Consider the following 25311-nt stretch of genomic DNA (forward strand, 5'->3'; position numbering starts at 1 on the left):
TCAATTGTAGCTGAAGCAGAAGGCATGAGAAATACTTAAAGTAGAAGGTTACAGGCAAGTAGATATTTGAAAATTAAGTTGTAGAGGAAGAGATTATTACTTAGTATTAGAAATGCATATCTTCCCTTATTTTGTTTCTGTGGCCAACAATCTTTCCACTAGACAAACTTACAAGTGTATTTTCTCCATTTCAGTCCTTCCCCCCCTTGCACAATTTTGCAGAATGTCCTTTTGTATGTTTTTTTTTTTTTGCAAAAAAGCCCCCAACAAACCCTACTTTAAAATGCAAGATATAACACATTCATTCATTCATTCATTCATTCATTCATTCATTCATTCATTCATTCATTCATTCATTCATTCATTCATAAATAAATAAATAAATAAATAAATGGAATGGCTGATGAGAAGTGCTGGTATTTTGGCTCTTCTGTAGGATCTTGCAGTGGTTGCTAACTTTTTCAAGGAACAAAAAACTTACCAAGTATTGCTTACTGTGACTATTTAGCATGAACAAGCAAGCTGAACTGAGCCATGAAGTATACCGGAACGACGTAATAAACATTTTGTAGGTCGACTACCAACATCTGAGACACTTAACATGTGTGTGTGTGTGGTTGACAGTGTGTCTGAGTATAGCTTGCTGGCTGACTTACCCCCTTGCAAATTGAAACGGCTTCTTTGGACATAGCTTTGGGGTAAGAAACATTGTGTTCCATTATTGACTGAAAGAGCTCATCTTCATCTTCACCATCAAATGGAGGCTGTTAAAGTGAATAAATGCCACATGTTTAACAGGTAATTCAGAGTTAATGCTGACGCAAAATATTTATTCAAAGGCTGATGAATCGGAGAGGAGGGGGAAGCTGTCTATACCCGCTTCCAGTTAGCTCACATTTTATAATCTCAGTTACTTTAGATAGGCATGGCTACAGTCCATTATTTCTATCACATCAACAGGGTCCTCCTTAGTGCTGCTGAAATCTGAGGTCAGTTGAATCCCAGCCAAAAGGGTCCAGGGTTAGCTACAGATGTGCACAAGTCAAGCATGGAAAGGGGAGGTCATTCTAAAGCCCTTTGACTGAAGGAATATTTTGGTACAGGCAGGCTTTGAACTCGCTTTGTGTTCAGAGACAAAATGCATCTTAACCAGAGATGAAAAGGAAGCATAACATAGTGGCGCGCAAGCCCTATCCAGACAACAATGTCCCTCCAAACACATAAGGGCTTATACCATACAGGCTCCTGCTGTGCATACATATTCATCATACATGCACAGGATGGGCTGAGCCATCTGAATGGAGCTAAAGAAAAGCAATTACACCAAGAGAATAGCAGACCTACTGTTCAACTAGCCTTACAAAAGTTCCCATGAATTCTGTGCTTTCATAGGCGCACAGAAAAGGCAGCACATACTTTCTTTTGCAGATTTCTCATACTGCTTTGTTAGCATATGTCCAGGGGCATATTTTGCACTGCGGGATACCACTATTTCATGATGGCTGCCATCCTTTGGGTCAGGGGATGGGCGCAGTAGGTATTGCTGGGGTGTGTGTGTCTCATCTTCATTGACTTAATGGTTTATAGCAGGTATGAAAAACTTTTTTCTTTCCTCCAAGGACCATATAACAGGCCCATCTTCATTCTCTCTCTCTCTCACACACACACACACACTCACCCCTATTCATTTTCACAATTAAAATAAATCTCACATATTGCAGTTATGTGTAGTTTTTTAAAAAGCCTAATTAAACAGTTGGTGCAATTTACAGAAATAAGTGTTCTGGTGAGAGGAGGCTGCCATTCTGCAAGGTGGGCAGGATTTTTTTTTTTGAATCTCTACTGGTGGAAAGAGCTATTTTTGAAAAGTCTATTCATTATATTGGGACAGTTGGGGAGGTTGAGTGTGAGATTCTCTCTCTGTGTCATCAAGGTTCAACCTTGTTCTTGACAACAGTTAATACCCATACCGAATTATTAGTTAAGTTTATCAAAGCTTTTGGAGTGCAACGTCAGCAATGCACTGCTGACGCCCATCTCTCTTTCTCTTTTCTATCTAAATGCAGGAAACCTGCTCTGAAGCACTGACCGATTTCAGAAATGGACGGGGTAAAGTTTTCTCCGTTCAGGACAAGAGCAGTCTTCATCAACAGATATGCAGCACAGGTATTCACCATGCTTAAAGACTTAGTTTAACAGTTGGGACACACCCGTCTGGGACTTAACACTAATACCCTCATTTAGACAGTGGTCAGGAGTACTTCTGCACCCTGAAGACTAGGATACCAGCTACACCCATCTCTAAAGAGGTCAGAGTTGGCCATAGTGACATATGCCTTAGTTACATCTTTTTTCTGGGCCACTCCTCATGAGCTCTTCACAAGGTTGCAGAGGTCACACCCTTTAAAGAGCTGTTGGAGACTTCACCAGTTTCAGAATGCTCTGTTTGAATTAGTCCATGAGGGTGATTTTTGGAGAGCAAGTGACATGACAACTTCACTGGTGATGGCCCTATTCCTGGGCGTAGTTCAAAGGGCTGGTTAAGGCCTTTCAGAGCCCTACATAATTTGGGACTAGGTTACAAAAAACAAAACAAAACCCATAACCCAACAGCATTCTCCCATGTAAACCTGCCTAGTTTTTTTAGATCCTTTAGAAAGACATTTCCTTCTTTTCACCCATTATCTGGAAATGAAACTCACTTGGAAGAAACTTGGGAACGGGCTTTTACAGGACCTGCTTCCAAGCTCTGAAATGCTTTTGCCAAGGAAAGCCTGTCTAAGCCCTTCTATGATAACCTTTTGTAAGCAGACAGATTTTTATTCACTGGCCTTTGTCCTCTTAGGCTGACTTTCTATGGCCTTTTTAAATACACTACAATCGTTCCTGCTGGTTGCTGTTTTATTAAATTTACCAATGTGTTTGACCTGTCTTCTGTTTACTCACTCACTCACTTACGCATGTTGCTTTGCTTTTCATTGTAATTATCTTGAGCTACTTTTGTTGGAAAAATAGGATACAAGTCTAGCAAAGAAATAAAATCTCTCTCTCTCTCTTTCGAAAAGTCACTCACCAGGCATTTCCAAAATATGAGCTAGTACTATTTTAGTGTGCATTACTATACAGCTCCACAGTCCAACAGGTGGAGAAGGCGTAACAGCAGAGCCTTATTGAAACTATGCTTAAATAGGTCCCAGGAGAAAATGTGCAGAACATTTTCATAAATCAACAGAATTAGGTTATATTGATAGGTTGCCTTGAGCAGAACGTAGCTATTTAGCGTGTGCATTTTTCGCTGCTTTAAATAAACAGCAGTAGTTTGAGTGTGCACAGGAGCAGGTTGATGATTACGGTGGATAATCTCTACACTATGCACACAACAAAGTGACTGTAATTTTGGAACAACCTTCGCAGATTATTGGAAAACTGACTTGGCGTGACCACTCATCCAACTGTTCTGCTGTGAGTCCTTCTTTCTAATATACTATCCTTTACATTCCACCAAGGTTTCTTTAAGAACCCATTAAATTTAATCACACAGCCATACTTACCTGACCAGCTAGCATTTCATATAACAATACACCGTAGGCCCACCAGTCCACTGACCTTCCGTATGGCTGATAGGCAATAATCTGTGAATTACAATGAAAAATAATTTTGAGGTTTGATTAAGAAAAGAAAATGTGTAACTAAAAAGACACCACTATTGTTCAATGAGAGGTAGCATATGACACAAGACTACTTCAAAACAATGAACAAATTTAAGCAATTCCACTAGAACCTGCTTCAGTTTTATATTATGACATGATATTTTTAAACTGATTAGGTCTGAAGTCCTATGCACTTTTTCCTGAGAAGAAGCCCCTTTGGATGTAGTGGGACCTTCTTTAGGTTCAAAATGTATACATTTGTGCTGTAATGCACCCTGGACTTGGAAATCATACAGACCCTTTGGGCCAAGATAAGCTGTGATTCCCACAATCTTATCTGGATGAGTAACAATAATGGAAAATAAATTTCTGTCCAAGTTTGTATTGCCTTTCTCTCTTTAGGAACAATTCTAGTTCTAAGAAAATAACCAAAGCATTGAAATGTGTAGTTAGGTTTCACATGATCATAGTGAGGTCAGATAGGGACTGAAGTGCCATCTTGTAAATTACAGTGCATCAGGCTGATAATGTCATCAAACTTATGCAGTGTAGCTACACAAACAGGATTTCAGCCAGTATTTCTCTGGAAAGACAGCTGTCAGCATGAAAGAGATTTCTGCTGTCTAAACAATGGGATTAACTTAGCCACTGTCCCAGGTCTCTGGAATAATCTCTCTATTGAAGTCAGAGCCCATTCCTTCTTTATATCAATTTGGAAATCCATTTGTTTTAAGAGGCTTTTGAAATCTAATTTATATATGAAGCTATCAGAGTTTCTGGTTTAGGATTTTATACTGCTGTTTGTGGCAGGCGGTATTATTTACTTGGTGTCTTTTTGCATACATTGTGTTGCACTGTATTGTGTGAGATTCCTGTAAACCACTGAACCAAGGTTCTTGTTTGTAAAATAGGTACTAAGAACATTTTTTCAAGCCATTCTATTTCCCTCAATATTTACTGAAACATTCTGCACCTATTCACAACATGTTTCATGTTGTGAATTCACTAATATCTTCCATCTTCAATGAATCTTTTTGTTTAGCAGGAACTTGCTGGTTTGCTATACATAGTTTAAAAATCTGCCTAGCCAAAAATGTTTTTCTTAAATGTTCCAAACACGCTGTCACGTTCTCAGGGGATTCAGTAGGTGAAAGTCCGATGAGCCAGTCCAAGGTCAGAAGTCCAGGAGATCAACACAGATGCTGAATCATCGAAACCAAAACACAAACCTTAGTCCAAAGTCAGAGTCCAAGAGCCAAGGGTCAGGGGAGCAAGGTTCAGGTAGTTCAAGATAAACAAGAGAGTGGGCGCAAGCCAGGGAATTGACTTGTTGCTTCCATGAGTTTCCAGAACTCTGTGTACAAGTTATATAGAAGCAACAATCATCTCTTTCCTGGGAACACTCCATCCTGCTAAAACTCTAGACTGGCTGATCTGATGTTTCTATGAGAAGCATGCATGCGCGCTTCAGATCTCTGTGTTGTAAGTTTCTGCCAGAGCCTATCTCTAACTCTGGCCAGTGGGGGAGGACAATCTGGCGGTGATTCATCACTGTGATAACAGAAGGGCCTCTGGTTCCACTAATTGCCCTACACTTCCCTGGGCTGCAATTAAATCCTCAGGTACCAGGTCTGCTTCAGCTGAACTCATGACACACACTAGGTTTAATTTACCACATAGGGGGAAAAAAATCAACGAAAGAAAAGTGGATCATAAACTGCTGTACCAAAGATTCTTAAGAGTGAAATGGAACAGAGGAGAGGACTGGCTCTTGATATTTTGATAGCGCACTTATACATGACGATCATTTCCTCCTGATTACTTTTACATGTCTACTTATTTCTATTGCTTAACATAGTAAAGTGCTCTAAAGTACTTTAGCACAGTAAGCTGCAGTAGAGTTAGGCCTATTTGAATCAACTGAACTTACTGTCTCACTAAATCACCAGGATTCAATAGGCCTACTCTAGTGAAATTTACTATGCTAAGCAACAGGATTTTGGCCATAGTGTCTCTAGTAATACCGTAATACAAGGGTAAGAGCTATGTCCTCTAAAACACACAGATCACAAGCGAGATCAGAGGACCATTTCAACATGGGATTATTGTGTTGAGCGCACAGAGCTTCCTCATATGGACACCTTAGTGATGATAGGATTGCAATGTTTCTTTGCTAACACCATGAATGATTATATATTAAGTTAAACACAGTATGAAATCAGGAGTCTGAAATGGCATGACAACTACGATTTTCATTAAATTGTCATTAGCAAACTATGGTTAAAGGACCTTTCCCGCTTCTCCAGTGTCTCTAAGGCAAACTAGGCCTTTCTGATTATAGTTTCCTACAGACCACATTCAAGGGTTGCTGGGGCAGGACTTGGCAAGCTTCGCCATGGCTTCATTATACAGTTATGATAAAGAGAACAAAATATGGCCAGTGCAAGCTAGTATCAAGTGTTTTATCTGCACCAAAGCAAGGATGGCTCAGTATCATGTTTGTTTAAGTAGTCCAGTATATCAAATGAACATTTACAGGAAGAAAATGTTGCAGTTCAAATGTACCCAAACACTTCCTGAAAAGGAAAAACTTGAAACACTTGGAATATAAATCCTTTTCTGTCATAATGTTTAAAGTCAATTTCAGCACTAAAAAAAGAGCTTTTTACCCATGAGTTCTAATTGGGCATTTCAAAACCTCTTGAATTCTAGTGAGGCTTCTAGATGAATCACAAAATATAACAAGGTTTTACTGCTGCAGGATAAATAAAATGCAGAAAAGCAGGTTGCCCATACTAACACATGCCACATAAAATGAGATGAAAAGTGTGTTCACAGTGAATGGGTGCTATTCTAGGCACTAATTGGGAAAATGTATACTTCAAAGATTTAAGTAATTGGGAAACCGAATTCTCTCCTTTGAGGATAAAAAGGGAAAGCAAATACTGTAGGTGAAAACCAGAGAAAAACACATCTCAGCTCATTGCCTGTACAGTATAACCATGGATGATGAAAAGTATAATAATAATAATAATAATAATAATAATAATAATAATAATAATAATAATAATAATAATAATAATAATAATAATGATGATGATGATGATGATGATGATGATGATGATAATAATAATAATAATAATAATAATAATAATAATAATAATAATAATAATAATAATAATAATAATAATAATAATAATAATAATAATAATAATAATAATAATAATAATAATAATAATAATAATAATGGTAAGGCCAAGCCTAAATCATGTGCTGGCCTGTATAACCACCAAACACAACAAAATCAATCAATCTAGTTTGCTATTCATTTTCCTTGGAACAAACACAAGGGAGCAAAAGAGCGACATCAGCTATAGAAGGCTCAGCATTCCCCAGGTCCTCTCTCATGATTCCTGATTGACTGCAGTCATACAGAAAGTCCATCCTTATTTCCTACTAACCACTATTTACACCATTGATGTTCTATTCAGTTCATACTATAATCAATTGCCAAAAAAAAAAACCCACAAAAAACCCAGTACTGGTTAGATTGCTCAAATGTGTATTTTGTACTTATTTTGGAAGAATGTGTGAACAATGCACAACATCTCAAATAGTAGTACCTCAGGAGCAATGTAGTCTGGAGTCCCACAGAAGGTCCTCGTTGCTACGCCATCACTCATATTCTCCTTGCACATTCCAAAATCTGCAATCTTGATGTGTCCTTCATGATCCAACATTACATTATCTAATTTCAGGTCCCTGTAAGAAACCACAGCAATTAAACATTTTCACCCCTCTCTCCAAGATATCAGGGATGGTTTCCTTAGAAAAAAATAGATTCAAAGCATGACATGGCTGTAAAAACCTGTAAATCAAACAAATAAATATTTGGGAGTGTCATTCTTAGTTTCGGGCTACTTTTAGAGGCTGTGGTTGAGGATATGAGGGTGGATAGACTGAAACTGCAGTAGAGAGGACACATCACAGGAACAGAGAACACACTTTGCATGTAGACGGTCCCATGTTCATTCCCCACTATTTCCAGGTGGGACTAGGAAAGAATCCCCCCTTGAAAGGCTGGAGACTCACTAAGAAGTATCAAGAATGCTGAGGTGGTCCTTAGACTCTGACCCAGCATAAGACATCCTCTTTCCTCCATGAAGGACAAAAAATATGGAGGTAATACTACAGGATGATCCAAGGACTCTGAGCATGCGGAGTCTGCTATCACTATAGTTTCTAGCCTACTAACTCAAGTTCATAGTGTGGGAAAAGGTACTGAATTGACATAACAGCCATGGGTGAAAATTATACCTGGATCCTTGGAAGCTTCCAGATCTGACTACTATAAGGTGTTTTGAGTGGGGATGTGGGGAGGCACTGTTTCAAGGAAACCCTTATAGCTTCGGTCAGTGCAGTAGGCACCCATTTATTTTCTAGCTGAAGCTAACCTTTTCAACCTGAACTCCAGTAACTGTGCTGGTTACTCTTCAGCTTCTCGACTTCTGGAGTGTTTGGTTTTATGCTTCAAAGCCATACCAAATTAATTCCACGACACCTGTCTATCTTCTAAAAGAGGAGGTGTCCTCTTTTACATCCTCCTCCCATTGAGACAGCTCTCTCATTCCATTCAAAGCTGGGGAACTCTCTAGACAGGGTGTTTCTGAGGGGCATGAGCACCACAGTATTCTGGAACAGGCTTCATAAAGAAACACAAAGCCAGTTTTCTTTGGCAAGATTACTACTCCTGGTTTATATTGGCAGGATGATTTCACTGGGGATGTGGCACTCTAATTTTCTGAACTCCCATCTGCCAGAATTTCTCCAAGAATTCCCGGACAGAATTCTGAGAGTTCCAGTTCACAGATCCACCATTTCAGACATCTCTGAGGCTGCATTCTAGGTGTCATTTTCTGACACAATATTTCCTGGGCATCACAGTCTCTTTGTACTCTCTTGGGGGTGTCTGTCAAAGAACTACAACACCCAGCAAGCACTGCAGCAGGAAATGAGGCCTAGAATCCATCCTCTGAGTTGTTAGGGTATTTTAAAAAATACTTAAGTATTCCAAAATCTTCAGTCACATTTTTTTATGATTTAAGCTGCCTTAAGCATTCCTGTTGGGAGTAGAATGGTGGACTAAAAATAATGTAGACAAAGGACATGAGTTGTCCTCTTCCTTGTAGGAGTCGACAGCCTACCTTCTCTCTCCTCCCCCTCAACATACCTTTTTCAGGACAACTGCATTATATTTAATAATAATAATAATAATAATAATAATAATAATAATAATAATAATAATAATAATAATAATAATAATAATAATAATAATAATAATAATATTGTTACTGAATACTGACCGATAAACAATTCCTTTTTTATGGAGGAAGAAAAGCCCAACTGAGATTTCTGCTGCATAGAACCTGAAAGAAGAGACCATCACACTAGTCAGACCTCACATACATGATCTCTACTTCTGAATTAGTGATTAACATACATGGAAAATGCCAAAAACAGCACTACTATTTAAGTGTGCTAGTTCTGAATGAAGGAAAAGTGGGATATCATCACCAGCCAGACTTCCTCCATTGTGTCTCCCACCTTGTGTTAGAAGCTGGAGGACAGTGGCAAAGACACTTCTTAATGGAGAATTACAAGGTCTTAACAGGGACAATGAACAAGGCTAATGTAATTCCTGTTAAACCACACCACTTAATTTTAGCATTATGATTGAGAGCCCTACTATTACAAGGGACAGGAACAGGTATTCCCTACGGAGTAGTTTCAGACAGCCCACAAAGCAAGAAAGGTCCACACTATATGTAGACCAACCAGGAGTGAGGAGAAATACTTTGCCTTACTCAAGGCAGGTAACATCTCAACCAGATGCCTTTACATTTACCTTTGTAGGCTTTGCCCTACTCCAAATTTCTTTGGCTTGCCTACAGGTGAGGCAGTCAGCCTGCCTACCAGTTGCAATGGTTAAGAAGTTTCAACAGTCAGGGTGAACAGGCCTCCGTAAACCATGAAACAGAGCCACCAGGCTAACAATAGTTCACAGAGGCATTTTGGGAGGAAGACCTCGGCTAGAAGTAGGCAATCTGATATCCTCCAGATGTTTTACACCTCCATTTGCACAATCTCTGATCACGGGCTATGTTAGCTATGGCTTAAGGCAATTTTAGTCTAAACCATCTAGAAGATACTAAGTTGCCTACCCCTGGCCTATGGCTTTGACAATATACAGTGGTGCCCCACATAGCGACGATAATCCATGCAGCAAAAATCACTGCAAAGCGATTTTGTCGCTATGCGGTTTTAAAAAGCCCATAGAAATGCATTGAAACCCCTTCAATGCGTTCCTATGGGCTTAAAACTCAGCTTTAAGCGAAAATCCTGCATACGGCCGCCATTTTTGCTGCCCGGTAAGCGAGGAATCCGGGCGAAAACACAGCGGGCAGCCATTTTTTTAGCCCGGCGGCCATTTTGGAACTGCTGACCAGCTGTTGGAAAATCATCGCTATGCGATGATCAGTAAGCGAAACAGGATACCGATCATCACAAAGCAATTTTTTTCTATTTAAAACATCGCAATGTGATCGCTTTTGCGATTGCAAAATCTTCATCACTATGTGGATTCATCGTTAAACGAGGCGCCCGTTAAGCGAGGCACCACTGTAATTGGAAAAGAAGGAGGTGGAAAAAGCTTTTTCTTGGGTCAAAGAGAAATCATGTCTCAGGCGGTCCAAAGCTGCTGGACTTCAGTTATTCAGGGAAATAGGATGAGAGGCCCACTGGGGCTTTCCTTTTCTGTCCTCTTTTGCATTCCTCCTTCATCTCTCCCCAACTTCCACGGCTACCTGGCTGGTCACCAGAAAGCTAGGGTCTTTCTTCTTCCTGGATGCAAATTTTCAGTGTTGGCCAAAATAATAAATTGAGTTTAAGAGCAACATAATGAGACAAACGTGCTGGCACAAGCAAGCCATCTGAATTGAATATTATGCATTGCCCTGTCAGCTTATATCTAAATGTTTGTGACCTCATAGAAGCTCAATTTATTTAAGAGGGCATACATAATATACAAGAACAAGAAAATCAGTTCCTTTCAAAAATGTTTGGTGGATTAATTACACCAAGTTAATTGGAAAACGATTCTCTATAAAAAATAATTCTTCTGGGTAATTTTACATCTGCACGAAAGGAAATGAGTATTACTTTGAAGCCATGTTAATTACATACACTAGCAAAAAAAGGGAATAGGGATAAGGAATGGAACAGTGTAATCTTAGAACAAAACAAAATGAAAACTTTAATTTAAAATCCACAGAAAGAGATACTTACACTGCTTGGGGCTCCTTAAACTTTCCTACATGCTGGATATGATACATTAGGTCACCACCATTCACATACTCCATGACAAAGTACAGGCGATCCTAGCACACAATATTAAACCAACAAATACGTCAGGCAGCTGAGACTGCCACAGTAAAACAGTTAATATACTTGGGCAGTGGGGAGAAGAATCTTAAGCATGTCTATATATTCAGAAAGAACATACTGTAACAGTAAAAAAAAAATCAGATTAACAATAAGAACCATGAATAGCTATGATAAAGGCAGTCTGAAAATTCTGTTCTGCAGAGCTCATATTTGCTTTTCAGTCACTCTTTTCATAGGAATGTACACACACAGAGAGAATATAGAATTGTTTGAGATTCTTAACAGGACCCCTGCCATATTTGTAATTGTGGTTAGACATGGGGATGAATCTAAAAACAAATTGCAATATTCAACAAATATCACTGATTCAGCAGATATTCATCTCTTCATATTTGTGAGGTCCAGAGAACCTGATGAATACGATGCAATGGATGTAACCCTTTTATATTCATCCCTTCGTCTTTCCCTCTCTGCTTATGCCCCTGTGGATCAGCTGTTCCTCGGAGGCATAGGCAGAGAGGGGACTTCCCTCTGAGCAGTTTGCTCAAGCCTGCCTGGAGGGAATCCCGCCCCACTGTTTACAAAGACAGAGGGAGGGGGATTGCTTTGGTCAGGATTCCTCTGTCTCTCTATGCCCCAGCATAGGGATTACCCAAGGGATTTCCCCCACCACCTCTGTCTTTGCAAAGGACAGGGGAGGACCACTTCAGTCAGGCTTGCCTGAAGGGAAGCTCCCCCCCACTGTTGTTTGTTTGGAGGCGGCAGTGGAGCAGGAGGCAGCAGGAAAAGGTAAGTAGCAGTAGGGAAGGAGGGCAGGCTGTGGGGGCTCACCTTTTTTTTAAAGATAGCCCCACAGGCTGTCTTAAAAAAAAAAAGACCCGACAAACCGACAAACTGATCCATGGGGTTTGATGAACTCCTATTTTGGCGGTTCGTCCCCATCTCCAATTGTGACCAAATGATTGGTAAAGAGCAACTATTTCTTCCACTGCATTCGTGTGCTAACAGGTGAGATAGGTGCTCCTGTCTACAGACAGATAAAATTGCAGGATAAATGCCCTCATCCCCACCCCCCCTGGAAAGGTCTCTGCAGCTTATTGAAATTATGGCAGCATGTGGGCCATCAGAACTGGAATACTTGAATTTACTGAGGAGGGGAAGCATGACCTTCTGCTATAAGTTGACACAGAGCTGTTATATTGCTTTCACAAGTAGAGAGCCCACTTACATCCTCCTTTCAGGGGCCGATTATTTATTTCAATAAAGGATTTTGAGAATTTTTAGAACAGACACAGAGTATGGGGAATTCAATAATTAGTGTGCATAGTTTTATACATTGACTTTTATTCCTTTGCCTCGGGAACAGTCATTAAAAGTACTGCTCTAATACCATAGTATTTAATAAACTTTGGTGGGGGGGGAGAAGGTACTTTTTATTGCTTCAAAGAGGAATGCCCTTGATTAATTAAACTATTTTATTTAATGTAGTCAAATCATAACTTTCAAAATTAATTTTATTTAATATTAAAGATCCTACTGAATTTGTCATTAAAATTTTGGTTTTAATTTCAGATGAGGATCCCATGTTTTTCTCCAGATGTTTTCTCCAAATGTTTATTTAGTGACATGGTGAAACTTCTAAAACTACAGACTGGATTTTATTGTTACTTCAACATTATTTCCTTGGTAAACAGACCTAATTCCAGATCCTGCATTTAAAGAATGTAAGGCCACCAGAAATGAAACTAAATCATAAAAAATCACATGCATAATTATTGTTTAAGGATAACTAACATTCCCTTGAGTTTACCCCTGAATTACTCAACAATATCCTATCAAGGAAAAGTAGGGAAGAATCCCATCTTGCAATTGTGCCAAGAAAACAGGACTTATACATGCGAATCCTGTCCTATTTGTACAGGAGAATGGAGCCTTGGCAGAATAATAACAGAATGAAGATGGAACTTGGAGCACAATCATCATCACCATCAAACTGCAGAACTGGAAGGGACCCTACGGAGTCCAGTCCCTGTCAGGGAGGCACAGTGGAGAACTGAACTCCCAACGTCTGGCTCCACAGCCAAATACCTAAATCACAGCTATCCAGCAGTTCATATGTCATCTGGAGATGATTCATCAAGAAACTAAACATGAAAAAGTTCATGGAAGTTTGATGTTTTATCACTTTCAGATTAACTTTTTAAAAACTCTGTCTCAAATGAGATGAGGCCTATGCTAGTCTCTCTACTATCTTGTCTGTAATTGCCACTTCTTAGCTGCAAGGTAATCACTCAAGGAGGATATGATGTGTGAACTCATCATTGGCTTTCCTCATCATACATCATCTGCTTAATCTAAAGTCTAGAACATCTGCTGCAAAATTTCTAGGGGAATGAATTTTGAAATTTCTATGTAAAGCAAATCTTTGGCATAACCCTTTGTACTCTTGCATTACTATCTGGATTGAAACATTCCATATAAGAAAAGGTATTTATCCATTGAAAACTCCTTATTTCAAGCTGAATCTAACAACATTATTATGCCTCTCCAGTTTCAGCAAGATATTCACAAACGCTAGAAATCTTGTGATGTGAATATAGCAGACAATACTGTTGAAGACAACCTTGGCACGCCTGTAAAAAGCAGTAGCAGGTCAAAAGAGATTGAAGTCATGTATGAACACATACCACCGTTTGGAAGCAAGAATGGAGCTGTGTAAGGAAAGGAGGCTTGTCCTGTAAGGCAAGGACTCTTTTTTCAACCATGGTACACTCTACATCATCATCCTGAATCACCACATCTTTTTTCAATATTTTTATTGCATACAGTTCATCTGATCCTTTCCGTTCTGCTAGCATCACCTGCCACAAGCAAAGGAGAGAGTGAAAATCCTGATGACTATGAGATGCAGAAGAGTTCTTAATAGCATTGGTTATTTAACTTGTATGGCACACCCAGAAATCTGACTCTTCTGGCTTTTTAAAAACAATAAAACTGCAGAACTTCTTATATAAATATAACAAGCCTTCTTTAATTTAAAGATGCATTTCATCAATGTCACACAGTCTTCATAAGAAATCGTTACCCTCTTCCAGCAACAGATTGAGGGCTTCCATTCCCTAATTTGGTTTGAAATCACTCTGTAACACTACGACAATCAAAGGGACAAATATGACGAATTTCTCTGGAGACCTATATCAACCAGTTTGCCTTGTACCCTCCCTTATCAAGCACCTGAAATGTTATATAGCTCCCTTTCCCCATACATTTTGCATTATTCCATTTCCCTTCTGTTGTTGGGTTTGTATGTGTATGTGGGCACATGAATAAAGGTAAAAGTAAAGGTTCCCCTTGGCAATTTGTCCAGTTCTGTCTGACTCTAGGCGGCAGTGCTCATCTCTGTTTCCAATCCATAGAGCTAGCGTTTTGTCCGCAGACAATCCTCTGTGGTCCCGTGGCCAGTGTGACTAGACAAGGAACACCGTTTACCTTGCCACCGAGGTGGTACCTATTTATCTACTCTCATTTTTGCATTTTGCATGCTTTCGAACCGCTAGGTTGGCGGGAGCTGGGACAAGTGGTGGGGGCTCACTCCGTTGCGTGGATTCGATCTTATGACTGCAGGTCTTCTGAACTTGCAGCACAGAGGCCTCAGCGGTTTAACCCGCAGCGTCACCACACATCTTTGAAGAAGCACAATGAATAAAAGGGTAAGCTTTCAAAGCCTTTGGATGAGGCACATGTTTTCCTACCTTCCCAAAACTTCCTTTTCCAAGCACCATGAGAAAGTTGAAATCTTCCAGCTTAACTCGATCAAGGTTATTGGATGGTAAGCTCCGGTCTTCAGTTGGAGTTATGACCTTGTTAGCAGAAGGTCCAAGCTTGGCTTTCTAAACAAACAAAGAAGATATCTATTAAGACCTGTACCTTGTGTTCAGAGCTCCTGAGACGTTATGCAGTGACTGCTCTGCACACAGTAGACTGAAAGACTTATGCTTGCAGAAAAGACTGCATAGCAAATATCGCATTAGCACCAATGTGAAAGACCCATCCCAACCATACTGGACACATTGCTGTAACTGACATGAAGTCGTATATCTGTGTAGGAAGGTAGACTGAGAGGAGGAACATCTCTTGTCTGGTTATCAGAACAGAGCAAAACAAAATGAAGCCCAACAAGGTAAATCATTGCATTCTTGCCAAAATATCCCAAACCGATAAATATTCTGACTTTTCATTTGATGTTCTTAATGCTCTCTTTCTCTCTTTTTTTTCTTTCAAGAATGTTTTTTCCCCCCCCTTTTGGTTAAAAGGAAACAGAAAACATTCATAGGTGTTCTGAATTAAAATGCACTCTTTACTGCAACATTTTGACCATTTGTGACATGCTTTGTAGCAGAGTACACGTATCCCAGTGCCTGTTTTTGTAGGCTCCAAGCACCCCAGACCTCCACAATACCCCAAAATGCTCAAAAAGTCTCATTCAGCGCTATTGGGGGAAAGGGGGAGAGCAACTATGCTCTGTTTTGAGGAGCCCTCCCTGCACCTTTAGGGTCTCCTATGCTTTTGGCCACTAGAGGGGACAGTTTTAAGCCCTGGTCACATGAGGGAAATGTTCTCTAGTTATCCCCAGTTAGTTTATTGCTTTTTTCCTGGTCACAGGATGCACAGTCAAGATCGAGACATTTCCCCGGCCAGCAGCATATCTGCAGAACACCTCCCCACCACCAGGAAAGCTGTGTTATTTTGTACCTTTCCTTGCCGGAATGGCCTGTATGCACTGCTTCTTTTCAGAACCAAAGCCAGGAAGGTGGCTGCCATTACTGTGGCATGTATACTAATTTTTGTAACGTTTCATGCCTGATACATCAATACATTGGTAAAAGTATGTCACGGGGGCCCCCATCCTTACATTACTGGCGATTAATATTTTTTTTTAAAAAATTCTGTGGGAAAGTTGAACTGTTGGTATGACAATGTCATGAGGGAGGGGGAGTCGCCAGTACTCCTATACAGATATCCCAAGTCCATTGTGTGCAATGCATTTCTGCAGGAGCAGCCAGTGTAATAGAAGGACACTTTCCTAAACAGAAACTCCTTCCCGATCAATGTTCTCTCCAATTTTCAACCCCGCTGGGTGGGGCTCCATCCCCTCATGCGCAAGTCTGCCCGTGGGGTTCTGTTGTGACCAGAATTAAAGGGTCTCAAAACAATAGCTGTAGGTGCATAAGGGAGGAGCAAAGTTGTGGGGGAGGGGCAGAGTCATGCACACTCGTGCAGTCACGCACCTTAGAAGAAACCTTGTTCCTGTTATATTGATATCAATATATCAATAAATATATATATATCTTTAAAAATAATATTTATTGATATATTGATATCAATATAACAAGAACAAGGTTTCTTCTAAGGCGTGTGACTGCACGAGTATATATATATATAAATAAATTTCTCCTTGAAGCAAAGGAGAAAATAAAGCAGAACCATGGTGTAGCTGGCCAGAATGATTCAAATAAAGAAATAAATTGGAACTGCTTAAAGTTCTTGTGAAGTTCGTCCCAGGATATAAACCATGTGACCATGATTCAGTCCAACAGAGGTATGGAAAGAATCAGAACTAGAAAACATTTCCCTCGTGTGACCAGAACCTTAGTTAAAAATTCTTTTTAGTTAAATTAATGTAAAGACCAAATTTAAAAAGAAAAAGCAGAAATAAAGAATATAAATGCCAATCAGCTTCTTCAGACAACCTTTCCAGCACAGTATAGCCTTTGGGCTGATGGCAAATAACCCTTGGCCTCAGTGAGATAGTTGTCCCTGCTTTCACTCCATACAGAACAGAATAGTGTGTTATATTAATCAGTGTCTCCAGAGTAGCTTTCTAGCGATCACAATCAAATCTGATTTTCAAGCAAATCTTAATCTTGGCAGAAAAAAAATATTGTTGCACTCAAAGCACTTCTAAATTTGTTTTCTGCTTGGCAGAGGTGTTCTCCGGGCAAGCCAATTTAAAAACAACAAAAATGAGCAATGCTTTATATAAATTGCTTTTCAAACCACAAAATGTTAATACAGGGAGCAATGAAAGACTCACCTCAAAGAAAATGTCTCCCTATAATACAGTTGCCTTGCTTTTATTAAACATCAGCTCAATCATCAGCTATCATCAGGTGATAAAACAGTTTATCAGTGACAACATTTTCACTCTTCCTTCCTTCTTTGGTGTATCAGCCAAGGCTTTGGAAGACCGGGATTTCAAAATAATGGCAGTTTTGTGTCAGTCTGACTAGTAAAGCCATAGTATCCCTTGATAGACAATAAAACCTACCCCCAAGGAATAATTTTTTTTTTTTTACAGGCAGGCATACACAGAGACATTTTGTAGCATTTGCTACATTTTATATCCCATCATCCCTCTAAAGGAGGCTTATCTTCCTCCCCGTTTTGACCGTCACAGTAGCCATGCAAGGGAGAGGCCAGGTTTAGTTTCATGGCGCCACAGAGAGGTGAATCCAAGTCCTACTCTACACATTTGACTGCTACACCTGCACTAGCTCTCACACCAGAAAAAAAACCCATCATCTGTCTCTCAGAGAAATGTCTACTGATTCCTGTATTATAATGATACATGAACACAGAGTTCTCCAGTCCACTGCTCGAGGGAAAAGATAGATAGATGCATGTCTTTTATAGCAGCACTACGTTAAGAACCCCCATTCCTATTCCCTAGTAAGCACTTTCAGGATGCCTTGACTGAAAATAATATATCCTTCCCAAGTAGTGAGCCCTATGATGTCAATCACTGATTTTAAAAAGAGACAAATCAGAGGAAACTTTATGTGAGTTTCCCAGAATAGAAAGCTTCTAGATTACAAATGCCAGACTCCTTACTTTAGCCCAGTCAGTTGAAGTTAGGACAGGCTCATCTGAATCAAAAGAATGTACAGAGGAGTTGAATCAAATCCCCAGTGATTCAGTGGGTCTATTATAGTGTGATTTACTATGCTGAACAACAGGATTTGGGCCACTCTTTTGTTACACAGTCCAGTGGGTACAGAACAGCATTTAAAACACTGGGAGTTTATACTGTAATAGGTATGTAATCATACAGCTACATGCCATCAATTCCACCTCCTAAGGTTTTCTAAGTATAATATACTCAAAAGCTGTTTACCAATCCCTCCTTCTGGTGGTACTCTGGTACTGTGTAACTTGCCAAAGGTGGCAAGGCACCTAGCCCTATCAAGCTATCCATGCTCTGAGTAATCTCCCTACCACTGGTCTCCTGGGAGTTACAGTATAAATTGAAACTCCCAGCCCCTGGCTCTTCAGACAGGTGCTCCAAACCTCTCTGCTATATCAGCTCAGCAGGTATTTACAAATCCTCATAGTGGGAAATACTTTGTAATTGAGAGTAGGAATAGGTTATTGGTCCCTACAAGACTCAAAATCACAAAATAGTGAAGAAAGGTTGAAGGCTATGAAATACTCTGATGGATTAAAGCCATAGACAGAGAGATTTTAAGACCTTTTTAATTGCACATGGCAATTAGAGACTAGTAAGTTTTGCAAGGGTGTAACAAAAAGTCTTAGCAACTGTTTCCTCCAAAGTGCAAACTTTTATTAATAGGCTTACCCTCATACCTGGCATTAGCTTTCATGGACAGTTTTCAAGTTACTATAATACTGTTTGCTATTTTTGCTTCAACAGACTGCCATAGGTATCTCATTAGAAATGTTGTTAATTGCATGGTGCCCAGGTCTAGCAATAGACTGATAGTAGCAATATACTGTTACTGTGAGAATTTAGTGAGTGATCCTTGGAAGATCTTTTTGATTTTGTGAACACATAAAACTATTTAGGAATGAAAGATCGGAATTGAAAATAATTGATAGTTGATATTTTGCTGTAGCATAACAATAAGAACAACCAACAGAAGTTTGTGTTGCTCATAACTGTATTTTGAACATGCTACTGTCAAAGGACCCATGGCTTTCACACCCCCACCCCTAAATAGGACACAGAAGTTATTTGCTGCTCATGCTCCCCCCCTCCATATTAAAAGTGATCTCATAGCTATACCATGCAAAGATTTGAGATGCTGGGACAGCTGTGATGTACAGTGTATCTCTGCTTGCTGCACACCAGGTGCTGTTTCAAAGTGACACAGTGTACCTGCTGCCCCTGTGGTAGTGACCTCCACTACACCTTTTCATGGGTACAGTTTGGGGAAATGTGTACATCACTATGGAAGACCTACAGAAGACCTAGACACCTCTAATTTCCACCTTGGAGATACTGGCCATCATTCTTTAAAGTATTGGCTTTCACCTGAGGCATATAAAATCAACTTTGTGATATTGTGAAATAATATTTTAGAATCACAAAAAGGGGCAAAATGCTCTAAAATGTCATGGTCTATTAAATTACGGACATATTGGAGGCAAACTGTAGAATGCAAAATATTACCAAAAGACCAAAATATAATTATGTGCTTTTATTATTTAGAATGCAGAACACTATAATCAGTATACTTTAGGATATAGTATATATTATTTCCATCTCGCAAGGTTATTTATAGCTTTAATTAGGTTACTGTTTAGAGTAGAAAGCTAATTTCTGGCAACAATTTTAAATTACAACCACAAAGCTCCATGTAATTCTTCAGTAATTACATTATGCTTATTTGTAGTGTTTCTTCTTCTGGTGTGGGTTTCATATACACTTATCTCTTACAATGCTGTAATGACTACAAATAATAACCTCATTACTTTGCTTTCACAGGCATTTAAAGTTTTGAATCCTGAAAAACACAGGTCCAGCCACATTCACTTAACATGAAAGGATGGTAGATAGTTAATAAAAGCAGAGAGGTTCTCCTGCAAATGTCCTGCAAATTGCATTTACAGTTATGAAAGAGCTAATGAACCTGCCCACGGGACTTTTATTTTCTAGTTAAGGCGAAGATTTATACTATTCTGCAATGCCACAAAAATGGCTTCCTGGCACAGCAAGTGGTGCTTTCCCTTCAAGCAAAGTTGCCTAATGGTTATGGGTGTCAAAAAGAAGGAAAAAAGCAATGTAATGACAGTCCCAGATCTGGTGCTCCTAGTGTGAATCTATAAACTACCCCTACAAAGATGGGCATCTGGATACATGTTTTATCAGTGCACAATTTTCAGACCAGGATTAAAACAAGGAAGTTTGGTCTTTCGGACAGAAGGCAGTTTATAATTGCACGTTAAGAAGCAGCAGTAGTAACAGTAGTGATTAAGAAGATGTTGGCTAGAATATTGCCACTTTTTCTACTAGGGAAAAGAACCCAGATTTTCTTTTCTAGAAGAACATACTGCACATTTCCTGTTTTTTTTCTAAGTGCATGACATACTTCTGGCTTCCATTCAAGGCCATTTAAAACATTAATGAATTCTCTATGCAGTCTATTAAAATGTTAATCAATTCCATATACCAAAAGTGATATCCAATAGAAAAAAAATGTGTAATATGCTCGTCACATTCTTCGATGCTGTCGATATGCATCACATGTACAAATCGCCAATCGTGTCTTCCAAAAGTACATGCTATAAGTGCAATCAAAGAGTCCACAAGAAATTGTTCTACAGACGATTGTGAAATTTATCCCTAAGACAGTCGTCTTTGTAAGCCTCAGCTCCTTCCTGTGTAATGTCCAAGAAGGCTTTAAAATGGACTGGTTTCATCCCCCTGTAAGGTGTTCTCTCTTTGTTTAGAGTGTCCAAAGATACAAGGTCTCTCTGCTTTAGACACATAAGAAGAGCCCTCATGGACAGCAGGAGGATGACTACACTAGAAACAGAGGTGGCAGGGGCTAGAATGCTCCTCTCTATTTGCAGTGATTCAGGCCAGAGAGGGGATGCCTGAACAGGGCTTCCCTCCCTCTACTAGAAGCTTATGCACAGCTGTCAGTGCTGAGATGCCTCTCAAAATATTCTCCATACCAAGAATTCCATTCCTTAATGAAGGAGTGTTTTCTCTTCTGGATGAGAACTAATAAATGAAGACTTCTGCTATGAATCAATTTATGGCAGGGGTTTTAAACTCAATTTACCTGGGGGCCGCTGGGGGCCGAGTCTGGGTGAGGCTGGGCCGCATCAGATTTTCCTCCAAGCGGAGCAAGAGCCCGAGGAAGCCACCCAGGAGTTTCCTTAGCCGACAGACAGGTGGACTGGCTGGCAGGCTGCAGTTCTGGATGGAGGGTGCAAGAGGTGCTGTCTTGGGAGAGAGACGGCGAGCGAGGCAAGGCTTTTTTTTTTTAATCTTGACAGCAGAGGATGTGTGGGCACTTTGGGGGGGGCAGGCAAGGCGAGGGCCACAAACTATCATCTGGGGGGCCGCAAATGACCCCCGGGCCACACGTTTGAGACCCCTGATTTATGGCAATGGCTTTCAAATATTTTTAATAGGATTCATAACTGGAAACCTATGAGCTTCCAGATAAAAGTACCTCTTCCACTGTCTCCCTAAATAATATAGGGAACGTATCTATTCCTCATCAACTGGTAGTCTATATTGTACAGGTTTCTTAGTCAGGGTTGTTTTATTAAATCAAATCAAGCTTGCTCAACACTCTGGCACAACTGACCCTACCAATCTAATGATAACTTTCAAGCTTTTAAGAAAGCAGTCAACATGGAACCTCCAATTTCTTTGCTTACTTCTGCCAAGTTCAGGAGATAATTCTATAGAATTTTAATTTCTATCCACAACCTGATGCCTTAGAAGCAATTATAACAGTTCAAGACATTTATGTAATTGTTGTTGTTTAGTCGTTAGGTCATGTACAACTCTTCACGACCCCATGGACCAGAGCACACCAGGTACTCCTGTCTTCCACTGCCTCCTGGAGTTTGGTCAAAATTTATGTAATAACACTCTGTAAATAAAGGCAGGTCACTTAGGACATCAGGATTGGTGGAGTATCTTGTTTTACAACTATGAGCCTTAAGTATTATTTACTGGTAACTCAGATTCACATTTATTCAAAACCTGAAAATGAGCTTAATTTTATGTTCAAATCCTAATTAAATGTACAAGTTAATTAGGTTAAGTAAGGTTAATGGTCTCACTACCATTAACCTTACTTCAAGTCAGGATCAACATCTTATTTAGGGACAATTAAGGTAGAAGGGGGGAATTGATTCTCAGGCGAAGGAAGGAAGAGAGAGGATAGAAGGTGCATCCTTGAGGTAGTTCTCGATCTCTTAACTATACTGTAACTGAGAAGGAACGAGTGTTGCATCAGTGCTGAACCTGACATGGTGGACTGATCATAGAGTGTAAAAATCCCAATGTGTTTTGATGGAGTTCAACAGGATTTGTTAGGAAAGGAACCTTAACTGAAATATTAATCACATTTCTCTCCCATTCTCATAGCATGCTTTTCACCACCTCTCAAGAGTCAGTCACTTGTCCTCTCTCTCTCTCTCTCTCCCTGCTTCTCTTCCCTCCCTCAGCTTCCTTCCACACACATTCTCCCAACTATCCATACAGACACAGGTGTGAGCAGGTATGGGATACTCAGTCAAAAAATGAACAAAGAATATCCTAATAGAAAGACAAATGTACTGTTTTTGTAGTATAAGCTATGAAGAACAGAATCTTGTAAATCTATGAAGCACAATATTTCATCATATGATATTGCAAGCAACATTTTAATACCTACCATCCAAAGGGAATACTCTTCTGTATGCTAACTGCCATGCAGTAGGTTTTCACTATCTTAGACAGAGGAGGAATTTTAGGTCGACATTTTAAAAAGGAGAATGCTGTATGTTCAATATAAAAACACGACTGTGTTATTGTCTTTTAGATTTTTATGCCGATGTTTCAGAAAGTAGAACACAATGAAGTGATGGGACAATAGCGTACTAATGACCTACTTAACAATACCCCGTTTTGTACTGTTTTGTCATTAGCATGCTTTTCACCACCTCTCAAGAGTCAGTCACTTGTCCTCTCTCTCTCTCTGCTTCTCTTCCCTCCCTCAGCTTCCTCCCACACACATTCTCCCAACTATCCATACATACGCAGGTGTGAGCAGGCAGGCAAGTGAGCAGTTGGTCAGTCACAAGCTCTCCCACACTTCCTCTTCATGAGCTAAAGGATGCAAAAGCACCAAGTGCATGGGGTGGCTGTGGCAGTAACTTCTCTTTCTCTCTCACTCTCTGTGTTTTCTTCCCTTTCCCCCCCATTCTCCCCCCAACCGCCACAACACACACTCCCTCTTTCAAGTTTCCCCTGCTCTTTTCCTCTTCTTTGTCCTCTTATGTGACAGACTTGAAACCAGCTCAAATTTAATTTGTACTTCCAACTATTCATTCATTCATTTGTTCGTTTATTTGTTCGTTCGTTCATCTGGCCAAAGGGTCACTCCACTCTCGGTGGGGTACAGTAATAAAACAATAAAACCAAGCATCACATACAAAATAAGAGCAACACTGCATACAATGTACCAATAATGTTGGTATACACCAGGGGTCTCAAACTCAAATTACTGGGGGTTGCTGGAGGCAGAGTCTGGGTGAGGCTGGGCCACATAAGATACTTTTTTTAAAAAAAACCTCACAGAATCACCTTGCCAAAGGAGAAAAGCCCCCATCGGTACCTGCGAAATTAAACAGAACGGGGCGCTCCCCCCACAGGTGCGCGCATGTACACACACACAAACACACACATGCGGAGATCGGGCAACCTTCCTCTGAGGGCCTCCCCTCAAAAAAAAGGTGCACTCAGCAGCAGCAGCTACCCCCACCACAACAGGGGAGCAAACTTTGCGAGGCGAGCCCAGGCAGCCTCCAGAGCAGAGGCGGATGAAGCAGGACGAAGAGGAGGAAGCACCGCTGGGTGCTGAGGCAGCCACTGGCTGGGCTGGTGCTGGGGGTGCCAAGAGAGAAAGAGAGCCAGAGAGCCTCTTCCCTGGAAGAGGCAGCAGTGGTGGCAGATGCTATTGGCAGCGCTGTTGGAGGCACTCTTCAAGGACGGGCCAGGAGCGAGCTCCGCTCTCAGGCATCGCTCGCCAGCTCTCCCCCAAGACAGTGCCTCTTGCATCTTCCATCCGGAACTGCAGCCTGCCAGCCAGCACGTCTGCCGGCTGGCAGGCTGCAGTTCCGGATGGAGGGTGCAAGAGGCGCTGTCTTGGAGGAGAGCCGGTGAGCAAGGCGAGGCTTTTTTTTACTCTTCACAGCAGAGGACGTGTAGGTGCTTCGGGGGGGGGGCAGGCAAGGTGGAAGCTACAAACTATCTTCCGGCGGGCTGCAAATGGCCCCTGGGCGGCATGTTTGAGACCCCTGGTATACACTAATGTTTTAATGACCCTGTTTACTACTGTTTCTTTTATCACTCCACATTCCTGCTAACTCTTAGTATTCCTGTATAATTCTATACTTTGGGGCATTCTCCATACTTTTGCGCCAGGTTCTGGTAACTACTCACAGCCTGTTTCTGCAATACCTAAGAACACTGCTGTTTCCTCCACTCCTCCAAAAAAAAACACTTTTAATATACAAATGGGCTTTCCAATTATATAAGCTGCACATAAGGGGCATGGTGAACTACAAGATCATGGCTTCTGTAGAGGCCAACCATTTTGTTTCAAGTTGGTAAGGTATTATTAGATCCTGCTTTGGACACCATGATGTCAGCAAGCTAAAGCAGTTTAACAGTATATAATCAGCTCTCTGTGAAACATCCCTCCTGCATAGACTTTTGCTTTGCTCATCAGCATAGCCATGATGGTTGGTGAGATGCAGGGGTGAGGAAAATCCAATATTCATAGCTGGGGAAAAGCTTGACTAAAACCAGCCATTTGCCACAACTGTGTGCAAGCTTTTGAGTTCTTCAGAATTTTTCATTCAGTGAGTTGCTACCAAAAGCAGGGGCTGAGGAAACAGAGAAGTCCAGTAGTTAGGCCAGGTGTTGTGATCATGAGCCTAGACAGTAGACCTCATGACCTTAACACTGAGTCTAAACTGCAGACATAAGCACTAGTTGCATTAGTTTAAAACCCATCTTGCATTGTTCACAACAGCCATTAATTTATTTTAGTCATGTCAAACATGAATTCCACACCAAATCTAGCTGGCCACCTCAAAACACAGTTTTTAAAACGAAAATTAGTTGCACTACTAAAAGAAGAATAGCAACAAAGGCATGCACATGGTCTTACTTTCTTCCGTTTGG

General features: G+C 40.4%; 1 protein-coding gene and 1 long non-coding RNA gene across 3 annotated transcripts in view; one reads left to right on the forward strand and one right to left on the reverse strand.

The window, feature by feature from the left end:
- PRKCA (protein kinase C alpha) overlaps positions 1–25311 on the reverse strand; it is a 264506-nt gene that overhangs the window by 13075 nt on the left and 226120 nt on the right. For both annotated transcript variants that reach the window (XM_072991026.2, XM_020811192.3), the window contains 7 exons: positions 14846–14983; positions 13781–13954; positions 10995–11086; positions 9014–9076; positions 7274–7412; positions 3552–3632; positions 657–764 (listed from right to left, as the gene is read on the reverse strand). In XM_072991026.2, the coding sequence (XP_072847127.1) occupies positions 657–764; positions 3552–3632; positions 7274–7412; positions 9014–9076; positions 10995–11086; positions 13781–13954; positions 14846–14983 (795 nt within the window). The remainder of the gene's footprint in view (positions 1–656; positions 765–3551; positions 3633–7273; positions 7413–9013; positions 9077–10994; positions 11087–13780; positions 13955–14845; positions 14984–25311) is intronic.
- LOC144586404 (uncharacterized) lies at positions 761–23653 on the forward strand. The gene is made up of 2 exons (XR_013541212.1): positions 761–2166; positions 12666–23653. It is a non-coding gene; the product is annotated as an uncharacterized LOC144586404 (long non-coding RNA).

Source organism: Pogona vitticeps, chromosome 2, assembly GCF_051106095.1.
Source record: "Pogona vitticeps strain Pit_001003342236 chromosome 2, PviZW2.1, whole genome shotgun sequence".
Classification (NCBI taxonomy): domain Eukaryota; kingdom Metazoa; phylum Chordata; class Lepidosauria; order Squamata; family Agamidae; genus Pogona; species Pogona vitticeps.